Source organism: Eptesicus fuscus, chromosome 9, assembly GCF_027574615.1.
Source record: "Eptesicus fuscus isolate TK198812 chromosome 9, DD_ASM_mEF_20220401, whole genome shotgun sequence".
Taxonomy (NCBI): Eukaryota; Metazoa; Chordata; class Mammalia; order Chiroptera; family Vespertilionidae; genus Eptesicus; species Eptesicus fuscus.
In genome coordinates, this window is record NC_072481.1 from 100,922,310 (window position 1) to 100,947,310 (window position 25,001).

A 25,001-nucleotide genomic window follows, 5' to 3' on the forward strand; every position below is an offset into this window, starting at 1 on the left:
CAGTTTGGCTGAGTGGCTAGAGCGTAGGCCTGCAGACTGTAGGGTCCCAGGTTCAATTCTGGTCAAGGGCATGTACCTTGGTTGCAGGCACATCCCCAGTAGGGGATGTGCAGGAGGCAGCTGATCTATGGATATTTCTCTCTCATCGATGTTTCTAACTCTATCCTTCTCCCTTCCTCTCTGTAAAAAAAATCAATAAAATATATTTTTTAAAATATGCTTAAGGAAAACTTAGTGCATATTTCAACAGCATGAAAAGGGAAATAGAGTTCCGTTTTCATGCTGAACAAGACAGGAATGAAGAAAGATATATCTGACATCAAGAACACACTGGAAGGGATTAAAAGTGGATGAAGCAGAGGATTGAATCAGTGATCTGGAATACAAGGTAGAAATAAATACCCAACAAGAGCAACAAATAGAAAAAAGATTTAGAAAGCAGGAAGATAGCTTAAGGGAGCTCTGGGACAACATGAACCCAAAGAGACACATACTTAGACACATCATAATTAAAATGGCAAATGTTAAAGACCAAGAAAGAATCTTAAAGGCAGCAAGAGAGAGAGAAAAAAATTACATACAAAGGAGTACCCATTAGATCAGTGATAGCGAACCTATGACATGCGTGTCAGCACTGACACGCGTAGCCATTTCTGATGACACGTGGCCACTGAGGCGGCCGCATGCCGAGGATGAAACATTTGCTGCTCCTGAGGATGAAACATTTGCGAAATAATGTTTTTCCCTCTAAGTGACACACTACCCAAGTTATGCTCAGTTTTTTGGCGAAGTTTGACACACCAAGCTCAAAAGGTTGCCTATCACTGCATTAGATTATCAACTGACTTCTCAAGAGAAACACTTCAGGCCAGAAGGGAGTGGCACGAAGTATGAAGTACTCAAAGTAAAGAAAAGCAAGGCCCTAAATCCAAGACTACTGTATCCAGACTACTAAATCCAAGACTACTGTATCATTCAAAATTGAAGGTGAAATAAAAAACTTTCCAGACAAAAAATGGCTAAAGGAGTACATTACCACCAAATCAGCAATGCAAGAAATGTTAAAGGGACTGCATTAAGTGGGGAACCAAGATGGCGACACCTGTACTTGCTGCCTCCCACAACCACATGAAAATTACAACTAAAATACAAAACAACTACCACCCAGAACCACGGGAAAGCTGGCTGAGTGCAAGTACTACAACTAGAGAAAGAGGAAAGCACATTGAGACTGGTAGGAGGTGCAGAGGCGCAGACAGGATGGACCAGCACCAACATGTGCCGCTTTTTTAATCGGGAAAGAGATCGCATCTGCGGAGGCTGCCTGGAGGAGCAAGGGGTCCCAGCCCCACACCAGACCCCCAGCCCAGGGTCCCAGAGCGGGGGAAAGAAGTCCCTAAGGAGCCGTAAGAACTACGGACTGTAAAAACCAGTGTGGATTGGGGCTCAGTGACACACAGGCTGCTGGAGACTCAGCTGCTCCTCTTAAAAGGTCAGCACCGTGAACTGAATTTACAAGCTCCCACTTCCTCTGAGTTCCAGTGCCGGGCGAGGTTCTGGGAGACCCAGACACATACAGGGAGAAACTGAACTGTCTGGCATCGGGGCAGGAACACTGCGGCTTTCTTCCATATGGAAGTGCTTGCAACAGTTATTGTTCCCATGCTGGGACCTCCTCGGTGCAGGGCTGATTGGCAGCCATTTCTGTTTGCTCCGCCATGGTGATTTCCTGAAACCCCACCCAGGCTGTGGGCAGTGGCTTTTGCATATGAATGGTCTGTCCTTTCTCAGGCAAAAACTGTTAAACAAGCTGCAGCTGGGTCAGGAAGCTGCAAACCTATCAATAAAAGGCCCCAAAATGGCACCAGCACCAGCCTGCCTTTCTTCACAGCTGGGCCTCGTCTGGGCACTTCCAAACTCAAAGAGGAGGAATCTAAAGATCTCTCTGTAGCTCCTGCTGGGTGGCCCCAGGCAGTGGCTGACTTTGCACCACCCTAGAGACCCAAAAGCCAGTGTACCAGTGGTCAGTGTGAGACCATCCAAATTACAACTCTTCACATCCATAAGCAACACACTCAAGGGGCAGACTCAGTGAGCACCAAAGCCCCACTAAAGCAAGTCCTGCCCCATAAGGGTGTCTCCTGCACAGCAGCTCTCCCATTGTAGTAGCAGCTGGTCCTCACAGCCAATTGGCCTGGAGATCAATTCCTCCCAGTGATACCAACAGCAATCAAGGCTCAACTACAACAAAACTGCATACAGCCCACCAAGGCATGCACCAAGAGTGATCATCTCAGGTGACTGGGGAGGCTGAGCCATTGGGCCCTATGGACACCTACTACACTAGGTCACTCTATCAACTCAAGGAGACTTAGCAGCTACCCAGTGCATAGAAACAAACACAGGGAATCAGCCAAAATGTGGAGACAAAGAAACATGTCACAAATGAAAGAAATGGAAGAAAGCAAACTACTGGATATAGAGTTCAAAACCACAGTTATAAGGTTACTCAAGAATCTCCTAGAAACATCTGAGGAACTTAGTGAGACTTTCAAGGATCCTAGTGACAATGCAAAAAAAAAAAAAAAGGAAAAGGATCAGTCAGAAATTACATTAAACAGGGATATACAGGGATTCAACAGTAGATTAGAGGATTCTAAGAGTCAAATCAATGATTTGAAATATGAGGAAGCAATAAACACCCAACCAGAAGAGCAAAAAGAAAAAAGAATCCAAAAATTTGAAGATAGTGTAAGGAGCCTCTGGGACAACTTCAAGCATACCAACATCCGAATTATGGGGGTGCCAGAAGAAGAGAGAGCAAGATACTGAAAACCTATTTGAAGAAATAATGACAGAAAACTTTCCCCACCTGGTGAAAGAAACAGACTTACAAGTCCAGGAAGTGCAGAGAACCCCAAACAAGAGGAATCCAAAGAGGACCACACCAAGACCCATCATAATTAAAATGCCAAGAGCAAAAGACAAAGAGAGAATCTTAAAAGCAGCAAGAGAAAAACAGTTAATTACCTACAAGGGAGCACCCATACGACTGTCAGCTGATTTCTCAACAGAAACTATGCAGGCCAGATGGGAGTGGCAAGAAATATTCAAAGTGATGAACAGCAAGAACCTACAACCAAGATTACTCTACCAGCAAAGCTATCATTCAGAATTGAAGGTCAGATAAAGAGCTTCACAGACAAGAAAAAGCTAAAGGAGTTCATCACCACCAAACCAGTATTATATGAAATGCTGAAGGGTATTCTTTAACCTTTTGCACTCGGATGTCGAGTGTGACTCGACACTGTTAGCATCGGTAGCAGCTCGATGAAAAAAGCAAGTGAGTGCAAAGGGTTAAGAAGAAGAGGAAGAAGAAGAAAAAGGTAAAGATAAAAAATATGAACAACAAAGTGAAAACAAATACATATCTATCAACAAGTGAATCTAAAAATCAAATGAATAAAAAAATCTGATGAACAGAATAAACTGGTGAATGGAATAGAATCAGGGGCATGGAAATGGAACAGACTGATGATTCTCAGAGGGAAGGGAGTGTAGGTGGGTGCGAGAAGAGATTAGACAAAGATCTTATATGCATGTATGCATTACCTATGGACACAGACAATAGGGTGGCAAAGGCCTGGGGTGGGATGGGAACCAGGTGGAGGGGAGCTATAAGAGGGACATCTGTAATAATCTCAACAATAAGGATTAATTTTTAAAAAGAGAAACTGCTTTAAGAAGAAGAAAAAGAGAGATCACAGACATAAAAAAAATAAAAACAGCAATAAAAAAATACCTACCAATAATAAACTTAAATGTAAATAGAATAAATGCTCCAATCAAAAGACATAGGGTGACTGAATGGATAAGTCAACATGACCCATATATATGCTGTCTACAAGAGAACCACCTCAGAACAAAAGATACACACAGACTGAGAGTGAAGTGATGGAAAAATAAATTCCATGCAAATGGAAAGGGAAAAGAAAAGCTAGAGTAGCAATACTCATATCAGACAAAATAGACTTCTAAACAAAGGCCATACCAAGAGACAAAGTAGGCCACTACACTATACTAAAGGTAATGACTCAACAATATAGCCCTTGTCAACATAAATGCATCCAACATAGGAGCACCCAATTACATTAAAAAACTCTTGAAGGACTTTAAGAAAGAGATTTACAGCAATACAGTCATAGTGAAGGACTTTAATACCCCACTGACATCACTGGGTAGATCGTCCAGACAAAAAATTAACAAGGAAACAGGCCTTAAATGACACACTAGATCAGATAGATCTAACAGATATTTACAGAACATTTCACCTCAACACAACAGAATATACAGTCTTCTCAAGTGAACATGGAACATTCTCAAAGATAGACCCCATGTTAGGGCACAAAACAAGTCTATACAAATTCAAGAAGATTGATATAATACCAAGCATTTTCTCAGATCACAATGGCATGAAGTTAGAAATTAACTACAACAACAAAAAACTCAGATACATGGAGGCTAAATAGCATGTTATTAAACAATGAATGGGTCAACAATGAGATCAAGAAAGAAATTAAAAACTTCCTGGAAACAAATGAAAATGAACACACAATCACCCAAAACCTATGGAACAGGGCAAAAGCAATCCTGAGAGGGAAGTTCATAGCACTATAGGCCTACCTCAAGAAACAAGAGAAAGGACTAATAAACTACCTAGCCCTACAACTAAATGAACTAGAAAGAGAACAGCAAGAAAAGCCCACAGAAAGTAGAAGAAAGGAAATAATAAAGATCAGAGTGGAAATAAATGATACAGAGATTAAAACAAACAAACAAACAAAAAACAAAAACCAGTACAAAAGATTAAAAATTCCAAGATCTGGTACTTTGAAAAGATAAACAAGATTGAAGAACCCCTAGCCAGACTCATCAAGAAACTAAGAGAGAGGATCCAAAGAAATAAAATTAGAAATGAAAGAAGCGATATAACCACAGATACCACAGAAATACAAAGAATTGTAAGCAAATACTATGAACAACTAGATGCCAACAAACTGGACAACCTGGGTGAAATGGACAAATTCCTAGAAAAATACAATCTTCCAAAACTCAATCAGGCAGAGATCAGATAACCTCAGTAGGCCAATAACAACTGATGAAATTGAAGCACCAATTTAAAAACTTCCAGCAAACAAAAGTTCTGGACCAGATGGATCTACAGGTGAATTTTACCAAACATTCAAAAAAGAACTAACACCTATCTTTCTCAAACTATTGCCAAAAATTCAAGAGGAAGGAACACTTTAAGCTCTTTTAATGAAGCCAGAATTGACTTAATTCCAAAACCAGATAAAGATACTACAAAGAAAGAAAATTACAGGCTAATAGCCCTGATGAACACAGATGCTAAAATCCTCAACAAAATAGTAGCAAATTGGATCCAGCAATATGTTCAAAAGATCAAACACCATGATCAAGTGGGATTTATTCCAGGGATGCAAGGCTGGTACAATATTTACAAATCAATAAATGTGACCCATCATATAAACAAATTGAAAGATATATCAATTTGTTTTGATCATATCAATAAATGCAGAAAAAGCATTAGACAAAATCCAGCACCCTTCTTTGATAAAAACTCTCAGCAAAGTGGGAATAGAGGGACAATACCTCAACATAATAAAGGCCATATATGACAAACCTACAGCCAACATAATACTCAATGGGCAAAAACCAAAATTGTTTCCCTTAAGAATAGGAACAAGACAAGGATGTCTGCTTTCACCACTCTTATTCAACGTAGTACTGGAATTCCTAGCCACAGCAATCAGACAAGAAGAGACAAAAGGTATCCAAATTGGAAAGAAGAAGGTAAAACTGTTATTACTCGCTGATGACATCATATTGTACATAGAAGACTCTAAAGATTCCACCAGGAAACTACTAGACTTAATAAATGAATTTGGCAATGTAGCAGGATACAAAATCAAAATCCACAATCGATGGCACAATCTTAAGAAGGAAGAAGGAAGTAGGAGGGCTCACAATACCGGATATCAAACTATACTACAAAGGTATTATAACCAAAACTGCCTGGTACTGGCACAAGAACAGGCATCTAGACCAGTGGATCAGAACAGAGACTCCGGAAACTGACCCACACCATTATGGTCAATTAATATTTGACAAAGGAGGCAAGAACATACAATGGAGTCAAGACAGTCTCTTCAACAAATGTTGCTGGGAAAACTGGACAGACACATGCAAAAAGACAAAACTAGACCACCAACTTACACCATATACAAGAATAAACTCAAAATGGATAAAAGACTTAAATGTAAGGCATAAAACCATAAAAAATCTTAGAAGAAAACATAGGCTGTAAAATCTCAGACATCTTATAAACATAATGCTATATGTTTACAGATACATCACCTAGGACAGTGGTCGGCAAAGTCATTAGTCAACAGAGCCAAATATCAACAGTACAATGATTGAAATTTCTTTTGAGAATCAAATTTTTTAAACTTAAACTCTATAGGTAGGTACATTGTTATTAACTTAATTAGGGTACTCTTAAGCTGGCCTTTTCTAAAACTCAAGGGGCCAAAGAGCCGCATGTGGCTCGCAAGCTGCAGTTTGCCAACCACTGTCCTAGGACAAAGGAAAGTAAGGAGAAAATAAACAAATGGGACTACATCAAAATAAAAAGCTTCTGCACAGCAATAGAAACCACCATCAAATTGAAAAGGGAACCCACTGAATGGAAGAACATATTTGCCAATGATATATCTGATAAGGAGTTAATATCCAAAATATATAAAGTACTCATACAACTCAACAAAAGGAAGACAAGCAATCCAATTAGAAAATGGGCAGTAGACCTGAATAGACATTTCTCCAAAGAGGACATACAAACGGCCACGAGACACATGAAAAAATGCTCAAAGTCACTAATCATCAGAGAGATGCAAATTAAAACCATAATGAGATATCACCTCACACCTGTCAGAATGGCTATCATAAAAATCAACAAGCAACAAGTGCTAGTGAGAATGCAGGGAAAAGGAAACACTAGTTCAGGCTGGTGCAGCCACTGTGGAAAACAGTATGGAGTTGCCTCAAAAAATTAAAAATGGAACTTCTGTTTGACCCAGCAATCCCACTTCTGGGAATATATCCTAAAAACCCCAAAATACCAATCAGAAAAAATATACGCACCCTTATGTTCATAGCAGCGTTATTTACAATAGCTAAGATTTGGAAATAGTCCAAGTGCCCAACAGTAGATGTATGGATAAAAAAAGTTGTGGGACATTTACACTATGGAATAGTTTGTAGCTGTTAAAAAGAAGGATCTCTTACCCTTTGGTACAGCATGGATGGACATGGAAAATATTATGCTAAGTGAAATAACATAGAGAAAGGACTAATCAAATATCACATGAGCTCACTTATTTGTGGAATCTAAGGAACAAAATGAATGAGCCTACAAATAAGACCCGAAGCATGGAGGCATGGGACAGACTGGCATACCTCGATGTGGGGTTGGGGGAGGATGAGAAGAGATAAACCAAAGAATTAATATACTTACTAGAGGCCCAGTGCATGAAATTTGTGCATGGGGGTGGAGGGCAGCCTGGCCTGTGCCCTCTTGCAATCCAAGACCCCTCGGGGGATGTCTGACTGCCAGTTTAGGCCCGATCCCGGCAGCTGGACATCCCTCTTGCAATCTGGGACCGCTAGCCCCTAACTGCACGTCTGCCTGCCTGCTCGCCCCTTACCGCTTGCCTGCCTGCCTGCCTGCTCACCCCCCTAACCGCTCACCTACCTGCCTGCTCACTCCTTACCGCTCCTTAGTGCAGCTGTGGAAGCAGGAGAGGCTCCCACCACCACTGCTGTGCTCGCCAGCCATGAGCCCGGCTTCTGGCTGGGTGGCGCTCCTGCTGTGGGAGCACACTGACCACTAGGGGACAGCTCCTGCATTGAGTGTCTGCCCCCTGGTGGTCAGTGCATGTCACAGTGACAGTCATTCCGGTCATTCCATCGTAACGGTCACTTAGGCTTTTATATATATAGACTAGAGGCCTGGTGCATGAAATTCGTGCACGGGGTGGGGGGAAGGAGTCCCCTCTGCCCAGCCTGCGCCCTCTCCAATCCAGGACCCCTCAGGGGATGTCCGACTACCAGTTTAGGCCTGATCCTCTCACAATATGGGACTGCTGGCTCCTAACCCCTCGCCTGCCTGTTTGCCTGATCACCCCTAACTCCCCCCCCCCCCCGCCAGCCTGATCACCCCTAACCACCTCTGCCTGCTGGCCTGATTGCCCCTAACTGCCCCCCTGCTGGCCTGGTCTCCCCCAACTGCACCCTCACCGTCGGCCTGGTCACCCCTAACTGCCCCCCCACTAGCCTGGTCGCCTCCATCTGACCCTCCACCACCAGCCTGGTTGCCCCCAACTGCCCCCCTGCCAGCCTGGTCACCCTATGCAGCCTGCTGTTCAGTCGTTTGGTCGTCCCTCACTAACCCCCCTGCTGGCCTGGTTGTCCCTCACTAACCCCCCTGCTGGCCTGGTCGCCCCACGCTGCCTGCTGTTCAGTCATTTGGTTGTCCCTCACTAACACCCCTGCTGGCCTGGTTGTCCCTCACTAACCCCCCTGCTGGCCTGGTCGCCCCACACAGCCTGCTGTTCAGTCATTTGGTCGTCCTTCACTAACCCCCCTGCCGGCCTGGTCATCCCATGCTGCCTGCTGTTCAGTCGTTTGATCGTCCCTCACTAACCCCCCTGCTGGCCTGATCACCCTACGCAGCCTGCTGTTCAGTCATTTGGTCATCCCTCACTAACCCCCTGCCGGCCTGGTCACCCTATGCAGCCTGCTATTCAGTCGTTTGGTCATCCCTCACTAACCCCCCTGCCGGCCTGGTCACCCTATGCAGCCTGCTATTCAGTTGTTTGGTCATCCCTCACTAACCCCCCTGCCGGCCTGGTCGCCCCATGCTGCCTGCTGTTCAGTCATTTGGTCGTCCCTCACTAACACCCCTGCCAACCTGGTAACCCCACGCAGCCTGCTGTTCAGTCATTTGGTCGTCCCTCACTAACCACCCTGCCGGCCTGGTCACCCCACACAGCCTGCTGTTCAGTCGTTTGGTCGTCCCTCACTAACCCCCCTGCCGGCCTGGTCACCCCGCACAGCCTGCTGTTCAGTCGTTTGGTCGTCCCTCACTAACCCCCGTGCCGGCCTGGTCACCCCGCACAGCCTGTGTTCAGTTGCCTGTCCGGTTGTTTTGGTCGTGACAGCCCCTGGCTTTGTATATATTAGGGTATGCAGAGCACGTGAACACGAGCAATGAGGTAGCGAAGACCTGGGGGGCGGGTTAGAGACTGGGAGGAGTGTGGTAAGGGGGGGAGATCTGTAATAGCATCTACAATAAAAATATATTTAAAATCAACCAAATCCAACAAAATGACAGCAAGGAACTGAGTCATCACCAGGCTAGCCTGGTGCTAATACCAGTAACAGGACAAGGAGAGGTTTGGGAGCCCCAGGTCTCCAGCCTCAATGAGGATATCCACCCTGGCTATTACATCTCTCCAGAAAGGACTCATTTTAAAATGGGAGAGAAAAACAAGAGCTTTTCTTTGAGAACATAAAGCAAGTGTCTGATGTGACCCTACTAAAAAGTTACTGCCATGAGGAACTGGCACGTCCTTCATAGTGTGAAGCAATTACACATTGTACCGACCGCTGAGATACCCATGCAGGGGGCTGCATGGAAAGCTTTCTCAGTTTTTCTCTCCTTCAAAAGGACCATTTTGAACATTTTAACCAATGACGAAATAGTGGTGGGGAAATCAGTTTCTCTTCCACTTGATTTCCCAGAGGTGGGACGTTGAGCTACCTTCTAGATGACATAAGCAGAGGATAGTGTCCTGCTGCCATCCATGGAGAGGCTGTAGCCTAGCCAGCTCCATCAGCTTGCACACATCAGCTCACTTCACACCCATGTGGACAGTGCTTTAAAGAAACTGCACTTGGGAAGTGAGGACTTGACAGCCAGCTGGTGGCAAAGTGGAGATCTGCCCTCACTCCTAACTATGAACTGTGCACGTTTGTCACACCCTTTTGCTTCTTTTTTATTGTCTAAAGTTTTACATATGTCTCCTTTTCCCCCAATTGACCACCCCCCAACCATTCCCACCCTGGGCAAGCCCCCACTGCCCCAGTGTCTGTGTCCATTGGTTATGCTAACATGCATGCATACAAGTCCTTTGGTTGCTCTCTAACCCCTCCTCCCCTACCATTTGTCTCTGGATCTATTCTTGTTCATCAATTATGTTGATCATTATATCCCACATATGAGTGAGATCATGTGATATTTATCTTTCTCTGACTGGCTTATTTCGCTTAGCATAATGCTCTCCAGTTCCATCCATGCTGTTGCAAATGGTAAAAGTTCTTTTTTATAGCAGCGTAGTATTCCATTGTGTAGATATACCAGTTTTTTAATCCAGTCATCTGCTGATGGGTACTTAGGCTGTTTCCAAATCTTAGCTATTGTAAATTGTGCTGCTATGAACATAGGGGTGCATATATCCTTTCTGATAGGTGTTTCTAGTTTCTTCGGATATATTCCTAGGAGTGGGATGACTGGGTCAAATGGGAGTTCCATTTTCAGTTTTTTGAGGAAACTCCATACTGTTCTCCACAGTGGCTGCACCAGTCTGCATTCCCACCAGCAGTGCACGAGGGTTCCTTTTTCTCCACATCCTCACCAGCACTTGTCATTTGTTGATGATAGCCATTCTGACAGGTGTGAGATGGTATCTCATTGTTGTTTTGATTTGCATCTCTCGGATGATTAGTGACTTTGAGCATGTTTTCATATGGGGCCTTTTGTATGTCCACTTACAAAAAGTGTCTATTTAGATCCTTTGCCCATTTTTTGATTGGATTGTTTATCTTTTTTTTTGTTAAGTTGTATGAGTTCTCTGTAAATTTTGGAGATTAAACCTTTATCAGAAATATTATTGGCAAATATGTTCTGCCATGCAGTGGGCTTTCTTGTTGTTTTGTTGATGGTTTCTTTTGCTGTGCAGAAGCTTTTTACTTTGATGTAGTCCCATTTGTTTATTTTCTTCTTAGTCTCCATTGCCCTAGGAGCTGTGTCTGTAAAGATATTACACCCCCTTGCTTCTTGATCAATATAGGACAAGGTATGTGAGGAAGAAGAGGTGGGGAAAATCCATGCCCAGAATGAATTCTAATGTTTAAATGTTGAGAACTTCAGCAAATACTAATCTGAGGAGAAAGTATTCAGAGAATGAATGCATTATTGCTCATTAGACCCTGTAAGTGGACCCAGAGGCAGCTGAAGCTGTGATGTCCATGTGTGCCCAACAGGCCCCAAGTTCCTGCTCACAGCATCTCAGCTCCTTGCTTTCCTCAGCCCCATCATGCTTCAGACTTGTCCTTGTAGAGGCATTTACAGAAGAGTAAGGACCCTACAAACGTTTCTGAATATCACACGGGTCAACAGCTCCCATTTCCTATAGCGTGCCTATCAATGTCATGTGGAGGGCCAGGCAGTGCTACGCAAGAGTGTCGGGGTCCATGCCCCTGAGCAGATGCCCGTGAGGCTCATGCCGACGACCGAGACACACAAGTATAACAAGCACTGAGAAGGTCCCAGCTTGGATGCTGGATGAAACTTCAACCAGGGACTCCAGCCAGGGCTGGGAATGGGCACCTATCCACAGATCATCCTCAGGAGAAAAGCAGGACACACCACAGTCCAAGCGCTGCAGCTGCCACCTGCTACCGACCTAATCTCAAGTATGGATGTACAATATCACCATGATGGCCTATGAATCACAGGACTAAGGAGGTAGAGACGTCATCACAGCTCCTTGGAACTGTGCCACCATCTGACTTGTTCACACGGGGTCCCCAGTCCCGACCAAAGCCTGGCACACGAGAGTCCCCGATATTTGCTGAATAGCTGCCTTACAGAAGGTATGAAGTGTTCAGCCCACAGGAGGATCCTTTTCCTGCTCTTATTAATCCATGGTTCTGCTCAGAGGGCTTATTTTGCAATGTAAAGAATTGCTGAGAAGAAAGAAAACTTATGTTTAAATCAGGCAATCACTCCAATATGCTAGCCAGCCAAAACGGAAAGAAAGACCCCTGCAGAGAGTTTTGAGGGCTGTGTGCGCAGAATGGAGCACAGCCTGCACAGCCTTGCAGCACCGTGGGCACAGGAACCTTCACAATGGCACTGGCACGTGAGCTCCACAGCCCTTCCAGACTCAGAAGCTAAAGCACACCCAGGAGCCATTCTTGAGTCCCAAATGGTGTCAACAGGGGGAGAAAGAAACTTTCCATGACTAACTGAGGAATCACTGTGGGTGTTCTTGTCTCTCTGACTAAGGGAAATGAGAATGCTATTAATTAACAGCTGGAAAATGACAGAGATGTACAGACATCCTTTAGAATCAACCATCTGAGAGAAGCTGCTCAGACCTGTCAGATTGTCAACACCCCATGAAAAATTCCTCTGCAGGTCACAAAAGAGGTGAAGGAAACCAGAACACAATTTGTACCTAGAGTTGCAATGGTCTCTGCACAGGTCCAAGATGAGCAAAAGCAATCTTGTGGGGCCTGTCCATAGGTGCTGCCTGCAGTCCTGTAGTGCAGACTTGTCAGGGGCACGCCTGCAGTGGGCACTCTGTCCCACTCAGAAGAGCCATGACAGGGATGAGACACATGAGAGAGGCCCACTCGCACCCTGGAGAGAGGCTGGAGCACTGTGCATCTGTAAAATGGGGACATCAGTACTTGTCACAACTGAGAATCCTCCAGTGCTGCTGAAGGACTGCAGGGCAACCTTAGAACTGCAGCACCATAGGATTGAATGGGGACCCCAGGCCCTCGGGGATCTCACTCTGATGCTGGAACCCCATCTGGAGTCTTCCAGACAAGTGTCACAGCCTCTGTTTGAATGCCTCCAGGAGCAGGTGCTCACTACCGACAGAAGCTATCTTGTCCATCACGGACTCCTAAAGCTCTTGTTCTACGAGTGATGCTGCTGTAATAACCTGGTTATTATTGAAGAGGAGAGGAGTGAAGGGAAAGCAAAGAGTAAAAGCATGCCATTTACGCAGCTTCGCCAGAAAACTGTACTTAACATTCTCCAAGTCTGTTCCCCACTGAGGAATGGGGCGTGGGACTAGACAAGGCAGTTCGGAAACATGCCTGGTAAGGTCTGAGTGATGTGGGAAAGTCAGCCTGTCAATCACACCTGGAAGCAAGTCAGTGGCCAGAACAGCCATGGCCACTGCAAGTGTGCAAAACTTAAATATGTAAACTTCCAAACAAAGGACGTTCCTCCTCTCTCTCTCTCTCTCTCTCTCTCTCTCTCTCTCTCTCTCTCCTCCCTCCCTCCCTCCCTCCCTCCCTCCCTCCCTCTCTCTCTCTCTCTCTCTCTCTCTCTCTCCCCACCCCTTTTTGGCACACGGGTTCCTGGGACACCCATTGCAGGGGGCTCCTGCACACATAGCACATGGCCATGTTGGGCTCAACATGGACAAAGAGCTTGGATACTGAACTACACCTAGCTGCAACATGGAATGGGAACTCGGGACACCGGCCTGTTTCTGGCTCTGCTGGAAGCCCAGCTGCCCCTTTCCCAGGACTGTCTTAAGGGGCAGGGGACTTTGGAAGCTAAGAAATGTAGCTTCACGCAAATAAAGCCTTCTCCCTCATCTAATCTTCCCATGCAAGTCATAGAAAATTCATTTTCTGAAGATACTGCAAGAACCTCACTCCCACAGTGAAAGGGAAGTTTGATTCTCCGGTAACAGGAGGACAGGTCTCTCGGGCCACAGGTTCACCTCAGGGCTTATGCAAAATGTGGGGTGCAACCTTTTCCTCAACTTGAAACTTCCTCTTCTTAAAAACAGAAGAGCTACTTTTAATCTCCAGAAATAAAGCAAACCAGGCATATTTCAAGCAGTTGGAATTATTTATAATTTGAGGTTTTCCTTTTAATGTGAAGGATTTGACAGACAGTGAATACTCATTTATGTGGCAGGAGGAATGGCCTAGGGAACTACTCTTTCTTTTATAAAGGGAATAAAAATACTAGGGGAAAGCTTCATATATGAACTCAGGCTTCCAGCAACCCTTGAGCTTCCTCTAAAACCACACATTTGTGCCCAGGTGCTGAGAGACAGTTTCCTTGCTCTGATTTACAGCAATGGTCCTGCGTTCTGTGATCATGAATCTGAGAACAGGAATGTATGACATGTGTCCTCACTGTGAACAAGCATCCTCTCCACGGCAGCTAAAGACCAAGACTGACCACTGGAGGAATGTAGAAGATATTTAAAAAACAATACAACAAAAAACTCTGAAACAAACAAAAAAATTAGGAAGACACATGCTAGCAAAACCAACAATAAGAAACATACAATCTGAATAGACCTATACCAGGTGAAAAGATTAAATTAGTAATCAAGAAACTACCCAAAAGAAAAGCCCATGTCAAGGTGGCTTCACTGGTTAATTCTACCAAATATTTAAGAGTAACGGTTACCAATTCTAAATAAAGTCTTCCAAAAATTAGAAGAGAGAACACTTCTAAGTCATCTCATGACACTGATATTACCCTTATACCCAAACCGACAGTCACAGACAAAAACTACCTCAGACCAATATCTCTTATGAATATGAACATAAACTTTTCAACAAAATACTAGCAAACTGAATCCAGTTACATGTAAAAAGAATTATATATAATGATCAAGTAGTAGTTATCCTAGGAATGCAAGGTTGGTTTAACATCTGAAAGTCAATTAATATAAGACATCATATTAACAAAATAAAAACCCACATAATTGTCTTTTTTTTAATTTAATAAATCTTTATTGCTCAGATTATTACAATTGTTCCTCTTTTCTCCCCCCATAGCTCCCCTCCACCCAGTTCCCACCCCACCCTCTACCCTTACCCCCCCCCAACCACTGTTCTCATCCATAGGTGTACGATTTTTGTCCAGTCTCTTCCCGCACCCCCCACACCCTTATCCCCCTGAGAATTGTCAGTCCACTCCCTTTCTATGACCCTGATTCTATTATATTCACCAGTTCATTCTGTTCATCAGATTTTTAATTCACTTGATTTTTAGATTCACTTGTTGATAGATATGTATTTGTTGTTCATAATTTTTATCTTTACCTTTTTCTTCTTCTTCCTCTTCTTAAAGAATACCTTTTAGCATTTCATATAGTACTGGTTTGGTGGTGGTGAACTCCTTTAGCTTTTTCTTATCTGTGAAGCTCTTTATCTGCCCTTCAATTCTGAATGATAGCTTTGCTGGGTAGAGTAATCTTGGTTGTATGTTCTTGCTATTCATCACTTTGAATATTTCTTGCCACTCCCATCTGGCCTGCATAGTTTCTGTTGAGAAATCAGCTGACAGTCGTACAGGTGCTCCCTTATAGGTAACTAACTGTTTTTCTCTTGCTGCTTTTAATTTTCTCTTTGTCTTTTGCTCTTGGCATTTTAATTATGATGTGTCTTGGTGTGGTCCTCTTTGGATTCCTTTTGTTTGGGGTTCTGTGCGCTTCCTGGACTTGTAAGTCTATTTCTTTCACCAGGTAGGGGAAGTTTTCAGTCATTATTTCTTCAAATAGGTTTTCAGTATCTTGCGCTCTCTCTTCTTCTGGCACTCCCATAATTCGGATGTTGGTATGCTTGAAGTTGGCCCAGAGGCTCCTTACACTATCTTCAAATTTTTGGATTCTTTTTTCTTTTTGCTTTTCCGGTTGGGTGTTTTTTGCTTCTTTGTATTTCAAATCTTTGACTTGATTCTTGTGGTCCTCTAGTCTGCTGTTAGGTCTCTATAATATTTTTTATTTCAGTCAGTGTATGTTTAATTTCTAGTTGGTCCTTTTTCATATTCTCGAGGGTCTCGCTAAATTTATCAGCCTTTTCTAGAAAATTCTTGAAAAACCTTATAACCGTGGTTTTGAACTCTATACCCAGTCGTTTGCTTTCCTCCATTTCTTTCATTTGTAATGTTTCTTTGTCTCAGAATTTTCGCTGCTTCCCTGAGTTGGTAGGGTAGCTTTGTGTGGTAGGTGTCCTATATGGCCCAGTGGCTCAGCCTCCCCAGTTACCTGAGGTGGACATTCTTGGTGCAACCCTTTGTGGGCTGTGTGCACAGTCTTGTTGTAGTTAAAGCCTTGATTGTTGTTGGTATCACTGGGCGGAATTGACCTCCAGGCCAATTGGCTGTGAGGATCAGCTGTGTCTACGCCAGGAGAACTTCTGTGCTGGAGACAGCCTTATGAGACAAGACTTGAAAAATTGCAAAAGCCTCTGTGCTCAGCTTGGATAGGGCGGAGTCTCAGGGCTGAGCAGACAGCCTTGGCTTCCCGTCAGCCCTGCCCTATGAGGCCCCTGGGTCTCAGTGTCCCTCAGTAATCGCTGCAAGCACCTCTGAGAGAAAGCCGCCCTCAAGTTTCACCCGCTACCAGAAAGTCCAGTTTCTCCCCCAATGAACCTGGATTCCCAGATTCTTGCCCATAACTGGAGTTCAGCGCCATCGGGAGCTTCCGTCTCTGTCCCGCTAGAGAAAGCCAGTGGCGCACTCAGCAGTCAGTCCTCTCTGCGCGCACTTGCGCACATGCCTCCAGACCTCTGCCTTTCGCGGCTCCCCTGAGTTTCCATGTGCTTTTTTCTTTTCCTGACAGTCCAGATTCCCCCCATATGAGTCTGGGTCCCCAGGGTCTTGCCGGGAACTGGGGTTCAGTGCAGTCGGAACTGGGGTTCAGTGCAGTCGGGAGCTTCCGTCTCCCTCCCGCTGCAGAAAGCCAGCCAGGCACTCAGCCGCCCGTCCTCTCCGCACGCATGTCTCCATACCTCAGTCTTTTGCAGCTCCTCTGAGTCTCCATGTGCTTTTTTCTTTCCTTCTAGTTGTAGAATTTCCACTCAGCCAGCCTTCCTGTGGTTCTGGGTGATGTCCGTTTTGTCTTTTAGTTGTAGTTTTGAAATTGTTGTGCAAGGCAGCAGTGTAGGTGTTTACCTATGCCACCATCTTGGTTTCTCTTCTTCAATAATTGTCTTAAGAGATACAGAAATGCATTTGACAGTATCCAATACCCTTTCGTGTGTGTGTGTGTGTGTGTGTACACAAATAGAGGTGATAGTTCAAATGAATGGAGTTTCTTTTTGAAGTGATGAAAATATTCTAAAACTGACTGTAGATGCACATCTGTATAAATATATTAAAACACTAAATTGTACACTTCATTATTTTTAAATTTTTATTTTATTTTTTCCATCACCTTTTATCTACTCTGTGCCCTCTACCACTTCCACCTATACCCCTCCATCCCCATGATCACCACACTATTGTCCATGTTCTCTCTCTTTTTTTTTCTTTCTTGCTCAATCCCTCCACCTCTCCCAACCCTCTTCCCCAACCCTCCAGAGTTGTCTGCCTACTATGTATCTACTAGAGGCCCGTTGCAGGAAGATTCCTGCAAGAACAGGGCTTCCTCGGGCCTACTCCTGCAAGAATAGGGCTTCCTGCGGCCGTCTCCGCCGCCCCGCCTGCTTCCCTCCCTTCTCCACTGCCCCGCTTGCTTCTCCACAGCTTCGCTTCCTACTGCAGCACTTGGCTTCCTTCTACGCTGTCTTCAGTCTTTGCTCTGTGCCTGGATATGCAAATTAACTGCCATCTTGGTTGGGTTAATTTGCATACTCGCTCCTGATTGGCTGGTGGGTGTGGCTTATGGGTGTTGCAGAGGTACAGTCAATTTGCATGTTTCTCTTTTATTAGATAGGATGAATCTGTCTCTATTTTGCTTAATAGTTCAATTTGTTCATTAAATTCCACATACGAGTGAAATCACATGGTACTTGTCTTTCTCTGACTGGCTTATTTCACTTTGCATAATGTTCTCTAGGTCCATCCATGCTGTCACTAAGGGTAAAACTTTCTTCCTTTTTATGGTAGGGTAGTATTTCATTGTATAAATGTACCACAGCTTTTTTATCCACTCATGTACCAAAGGACACTTGGACTGCTTCCAAATCTAGGCTAATGTAAATAACACTGCAATGAAAACAGGGGTACATATATTCTTTCTAATTAGTGATTTGGGGTTTCTTCAGATAAATTCCCAGAAGAGAAATCACTAGGTCATAAGGCAGTTCCATTTTTAATTTTTGGGGGTAACTCCACACTGCTTTCCACAGTGGCTGCACCAATCTGCATTCCCACAAATAGTGCAAAGGTTCCCTTTTCTCCGCATCCTTGCCAATACTTGCTGTTTGTTGGTATTGATGGTAGCCATTCTGACAGGTGTGAGGTGATATTGTATTGTAGTTTTAATTTGCATTTCTTTGTAAATAACGAAGTAACAATGATAATTTTTTATATGTCTATTGGTCATTTATATGTCATCTTTGGAGAAGTGTTTATTCATATATTTTGCCCATTTTTAATTGGATTGTTTTTTGGTGTTGAGTTTTATAAGTACTTCATACATTTTGAATATTAACCCCTTCTCAGATGTATCATTGGCAAGTATGTTTTCCCATTCCATGGTTTGTCTTTTCATTTTGTTGATGGTTTCCTTTACTGTGTAAAAACTGTAGTTTGATGTAGTTCCATTTGTTTATGTTTTATTTTGTTTCCCTTGCCTGAGGAGATATATCAGAAAAAATATTGCTATAGGAAATGTCCGAGATTTTACTGCCTATGTTTTCTTTTAGGATTTTTATGGTTTCAAGTCTAACATTTAAGTCTTTAATCCATTTTGAGTTTGTTCTTGTACTAGAGGCCCGATGCATGAAGATTCGTGCAAGAATGGGCCTTCCTTCCCCTGGCTGTCGGCACCGCCTTCGCTCCGGCCGAGCCCCCTTTCCGCCTTCCCACGCTGCCCAGAGGCCTGGAGCGGCTGGGGCTGTGCGGAACGCCTGCATCATTGCCATGGTGACAATGCAAGCGTCCCACCCCTGCCGCCTGTGTATGCAAATTAACCCACCATATTTGTTGGGTTAATTTGCATACTCGCTCCTGATTGACTGGTGGGTGTTGCAAAGGCATGGTCAATTTGCATATTTCTCTTTTATTAGTGTAGATATATATAATGTAAGAAGATGGTCTAGTTCCATTTTATCCCATTTTATATTTTTTCCTCCTTTGTCAAATATTAACCTTTTGCACTCGGATGTTGAGTGTGACTCGACACGGTTAGCATTAGAATAAAGGAATCGAGAAAAAAGCAAGCGAGTGCAAAGGGTTAATTGACTATAAAGGTGTGGGTTTATTTCTGGACTCTCTATTCTGTTTCTTTGATGTATATGTCTGTTTTTATGCCAGTACCATGCTGTTTTGCTAAACTGTACACTTTAAATGGGTGAATTGTATGGTATGTGGATTATACCTCAATAAAGCTATTATTAAAAATACCAAAAAAGTGAGCTGTAGATGCATAGTGGCTGTACCTTATATACAGCCTGCGCTCTCCATCTGTTACAGTCCCACCACTGCCTATTACATCCCAGCACTGAAGCCAAGCATCAGGTAATATTTCTGTTTGTTTTTTACTTTTTCAGGTGACATTTCAGCATTGCACTCCCCAAGCATGTTCCTCGCACCCTGCTTGTTTTCCTCACTTTACTTTGTACCTGTCCCACCTCAGAGGCAGCTAATTTTGTGACTCGGGTGGTAAGACAGTCAGTGGATGCAAACAGATAAACAGACCTACAGAAAGTCATGGCTGGACATGTCCTGCAGAGACCGAGGTGACATATTTTGATTTCTGACTAGGCCACAAACTTACTGTACAACCAAGGGCAAGTACCCTGGCTGTCTTTCTGAAAGGAGCTTTAGGGAATAGGTCTCTGTGAAGGTTAATTCTCATTTTAGCCTTCCCTGGAATTAGAAAGCTTGTTCCATGCTGTTGCCAGTCTGTTAGGGCTCACCTCTGGGAACAGGGCAGCACTAAAGGCCAATGTGGGCATCAGGACAAGGTCCTAGCCTGTCCCCCCTCACTGTACTATCTGTACTTTCCCATCACACCAAACACCGAACCAACCTGGCCCCTTCCGAGTCCAGGAAGAAGTTTCACTTGGTGCTGGGATAATTAGGGCACTCCTCACACACTCGGCAGCCAGCCCTTAACAAGGGGAACGCTGGTCTTAGGTTCAGAACAGTCCAATGGCAAGAAAAGAGCTGCAACTGATGACACTGCTTTGGTGTCATTGCTGTATTTTTGTTTTTGGCTGCCTGCATTTATGTAAGTAAGAATTTCCTTTTAAAGAAAGTTCGTTTTTCATGGTTGCATAATAACTCAATGTACAGATATGCAGGTATTGAAAATATTGGTGTGTGTTTTTACTCCTTTCACTCTTTGCTATAACCGCAAGGCTATTTTTTAACAATGATTTAAACTACCAAAATGCTCTACATGGAGAAAATGGCTGAGTACAAAAGGCTGCACAGAAATAACCAGCCAGCCTACACATCAACATGGGAAAATACTTAGGATAAAATAATTGAAAAAGTGGAATGCTAAATTCTTCTATGCCATGGACAAAGATGTGAAATTTGTAGGAATAGGGAAAGGATTGAGAAAGGAATGTGGAAAAACATAAAAAGCTAAAACATCTTTTAAAGCAACTTTATGGTTGTTGTAGTGGTGCTTATGTAATCTTACGGTATTTTAATCCTAATAAAGATTCACTAAAAGGAAGCCATTGGCTAACTAATAGTGTGGGTAATTTGTGGAGATGAAATGAAAATCACAAAGGTAGCAGACAAATGACTGAAGTTGCACAACAATGAATCAGAGAATCTAAAGGCCTTGCAAACTACAGCTGACAGTGCCAACCTTTGAAATAACCAAACCAGGAAGCCGATGGCCACCCAATGATAGAGACAGGCCCCCACTCACCATGGCACTGCTCCTGGCCTCCTGGTAGGCCACCTTGACGACGTCAGTGCTGGTGTTGAGGAAGAAGTAGCCGGAACCTTCTCTGATATGCAGCTCTGCCTGCAAGGAGGGTCAGGCTAGGAGGCCAAGACTGCCATGCCAATGGGCCACATTTAGGTGGCTGGGCGGCAGTAAAGGGGCTGTACCTGCACTCCAGGGTGGTTGTAGATGGTCACCTCTTCCGGACTCACCCTCACATCCTCTACCAAGATGAGTTCTATGGAGGCTGACACAGGCACAAGAGGGTCCTGCTGAAGGGCGAGACCAACACCATCAGGTCCAGGAAGAAGCAGGCCAACCCCATGAGCCCACAGGCCTTCCACCCACCCTGCCCCCGGGGAAGAGCAGGACCAGAGGCCCCAGGTCCCAGCATCACTCGTTATGTCTAGGACACAAGACCTGATGAATCCATTGTGCGAGTCCAGCTCAGAGGCCATGTCCCTTTGAGGACATCTCATAATCCTGCCAAGGCAAGTGCCCCATCCTACCTTCCAGGTTCTACATGGTGGGCAATTCACAAACATATGGGAAAGCGGGGGGCACACAGCAACCAGCCAGCTGTAGTGCCATGTATGAGATGGGTACTGGGCAAAGAGCAAAGGCCCTGAGCAGCCTAAACATGGGAGTACTGTACAGGCAACCTCAGGGTGCTCACAAGAGGACAAGCTTGGCCTTCATCCCTTGGGCCATGTACATATTGAAGTATCTTTCTTTCCTGCCACGTCATTCCAGGGAGACTGCTGGACCTGACCTGGCTTTGACCCACATATACTCACACATTTGAGCACCTACTCTGTGCCAGGCACTGCACTAGGCACTGTGTTAGGCACTAGAGGGCAGCAGCCACCCTCAGGGAGATGTATTCTAATGCAAGAATTAGAGGAAAAGAATGACAGAAAGATGTGAGTGTGGTGGGGCTGAGGGACCATGACAGGTCTAAGAGGGAGAGACTCTCAGGTGTGCCTCTCAGGTGAGCAGCGACACAGAAAGGGAAGGTGTGAATGATGTAAATAAACTGCAAAAAGCCCACAGGGCAGAGTGTAAGTGCAGAGGCCTTGAAGGGGGGATCTGCTTGGATGTTTACAGTCCAGAAGGAGGCCCATGAGGCCATCAGCTGAGGATCCCTGGTGCTAGTGGGATGACTGAGCACCTAAGCTATCAGGGTCAGGTGCCAGTGTGCTCCTCAGGGCCACCTTCCTCCAGGCTAGCCTCTTAGTGCTGTTCCCACTGGTGTCACACCCTCTTCCAAAGTGTCCCTGCTCCCCAATACCCAGGAGACAATTCCAGTTCCTCGTCCTAGCATTCAGAGTCCCTCAGAGTCAGACACACCTTCCCTCCACAGTCATTACCTGCTGCCTCTGCTCCATTCACAATTTAATCTGACTGCCACCCTCTTCCACGATGGGGTGGGTGTCATCCAGGCAGTGCCATTCTGGGGGCCCCTTCCCACTCACCTTACAGGTGCCCATCTGCCACCCACTGCAGCACCTGTGCCGGGGCCTCCGAGAGGCTGGGTAGAGAGGGGTGGTCCAGTGGATGGCCACATGTGTGTGCAGACAGGGTGTCAGTGCATGTGTGAAGGCTGCACCAGGGGAGCAGGAAGCACGAGGGGCTCTGGGACCTGGGGCAACAGCGGCTGCTCTGTGGGGAGAACTCTCCACAGAGGGGCTGATATTTTAGGTGGGACTAAAAGAACAGGAGACTCCTGGGAGAAAAGAGTAAAAGGAAGGAGGGAATGGAATTCCAGGCCACAGAACTGTGGGTTCAAAGGCATATAGCAGCAGGGGGTGGGGGAAGGAGGGCTGTAAGTCAGGTCAATCAGGGAGAAGAGCCTGGATGGGCAAGCCCTGGCTGAGGATGAGGATGGCTCCCGCCCTTAGGTCTGCGGGCTCCCAAAGCCATGTCCTGGAGCCGAAAGGGGGCACTGGATCCCTCTAGTCCCCTGAGTGCAGGTCATGCAAGATGGGGGGATTGGAGGCAGGAGGCCAGCAAGGAGGCTCACCAATTCAGGTGAGTGTACCTCACCTGATTCAGGGAGAAGGGCAGTGAACTGAGGGGTGTGTCCCAGTGAGGGGGCTCAGGACACTAAAACTGAGGAGAATGCAGGAGGAGCAGAAGACCCCGCCCCCAATGTGCCCTGGGAGATACCGGCTGCTTCACGCTGGCTGCGCGGAGGTGCGACTGCTGGTAGCCGGTCACGGTAGCAGAGATGGCTGTGGTTCCCGAGGCTTTGTGAACTGAAATGGCCTGCAAACCTGAGTCCAAGAAGAGAAAAACCAATGTCTTTTTTTTGCCCCATTGCTGCCTGTGCAACAGCCCCTCCCTCCTTCTGATTTGCAGTTTTAAATCTTCCAGTCCTTAATAGTAGATGCCTGAGTTTGTTGAAACTTTATGTATCATAATGGTTGACATAGCAAGGTTCCATGAAGCAGTTTAGATGAGCTAGAGAAGATGTTCACTCCTGGCTGCTGGGGCCAGGCTGACCTGCTGTATAGCCTAGGACGTGGGGTCACCTGCAGCAGGCTCTGAGCCTGCTCTCCATCTCTCAAACAAGGTCACAGGTTTAGAGAGCGGTAAACTCACAACGCTCCCTAAGTTTCCATCCTGGATAAAAGGGCGGCCCAGATAACGGGTCCCAACAGCCGCTAGCCTCCTCATCACCTCTTGTCTGTCGGGTTTCACTGCTCTGTCTTCCTGTCCTGGGCCTGCAGGCTCACCACCCAGCTCACCATGCAACTTCCGGCCACTCCCGTCATCCCGGGACACCAGCTGCATGGGCAGGTCAAGCTCGATGCTGGCCAGCAACGGCCTCGTGGACGCCCACTGGATGCTCAGAGAGCTGAAGTTGCTGAACTGGCGGCCCTGCTGGTCATAGGCAGCCAAGTCCAGGAGGGGATTGCGGTGGCTGGAGACTGGAACCTGCAAGAAACCAAGGTCAGGTGCTGTGACCATGCCCGGATCACAATGGGCACAGCGTTCAGTGAACACTGAGGACCCATATTGGCACAGCCACTCCTGGTGGTCCAGGAACCCAGCCGGCTGCCTTATGGGCTCATGAGGGTCCTGGTGAGCAACTCGGGGCAATCACTAACCAGTCCTCACTACTCCCCAGTGACCAAGGTGCCCACAGCCTCGGCCTCTTACTCTAGCTTATGGTCCTCAACGAGGGCAAAGGGGCTTTGACGATGTCTAAAAGCATTTTTATTATAAACTGCAGGGGGTGCAAACGGTATCTAGTGGGTAGAGGTCAAGGGTACTGCTGTATACCCTACAGTGCACTGGTCAGCCCCGTGAGAAAAAGTCTGGTCCAAACCATCCATAGTGCCAAGGTTGGGAGCCTCTGCCACAGACCTCCCGTCCCAGCCAGGCTGCTGTGCCTCCCCTCCGCCCTCACCTTTCCAAATCCTTGCTGCTCCCTCCCTGCCCCATACGCCTCTGCTCTCCGGGATGTTTCCCTTAGTAGTTTAACAGGAATGCCAATGCCAGCTCCAAAAAGCTCTTACAAAGCTCCTTGCTCCTAAAGTATCTCAGAGATGTGGGAGCTGTCACCTACATATCAAGGGCGTGGAAGCAGAGTCCCCAAGAATAGAAGGAGCAAAGCAACTCAGTGGCTGAGTGGCACACCTACAGGATTCAGTTCCAAACCCTGAATTCTACCATCGACCCTCACCCCTCCTCCCTGAGCAAACCTGCACCTTAGAACCCACTCTGAATTAGCCTCAACCACCCCCCACCCCACATGCTTGTTCATCCCTTTCCCTTCCTGCCCAAATGGCATGGGGGCAGATGGGGTTAGCAGCAAAGCAGGCACCCTAAGCAACTAGACTCCTGGGCCCCACAACTTGGACTTGTGCCCCATTTTTGCCTCCTTCCACCCAGGCAAGCTGCTGACTTCCCGGAGCCTTGGTTTCAACAACTGTGAAGTGGGAATCCGGCTCTTCCCTCTGCCCACGTTTGCAGCACAGTCCCTGGAGAACACTGCAGCGG

The 25,001-nt window shown here is 45.7% G+C and overlaps 1 protein-coding gene across 1 annotated transcript in view; it reads right to left on the reverse strand.

The window, feature by feature from the left end:
- The window catches only part of NUP210 (nucleoporin 210), a 129,039-nt gene that overhangs the window by 31,583 nt on the left and 72,455 nt on the right, over positions 1-25,001 (reverse strand). Inside the window, exons 17-20 of the mRNA XM_054721607.1 lie at positions 23,744-23,933; positions 23,163-23,269; positions 21,161-21,265; positions 20,976-21,074 (exon numbers count right to left, since the gene is read on the reverse strand). Of these exons, the coding sequence (XP_054577582.1) occupies positions 20,976-21,074; positions 21,161-21,265; positions 23,163-23,269; positions 23,744-23,933 (501 nt within the window). The remainder of the gene's footprint in view (positions 1-20,975; positions 21,075-21,160; positions 21,266-23,162; positions 23,270-23,743; positions 23,934-25,001) is intronic.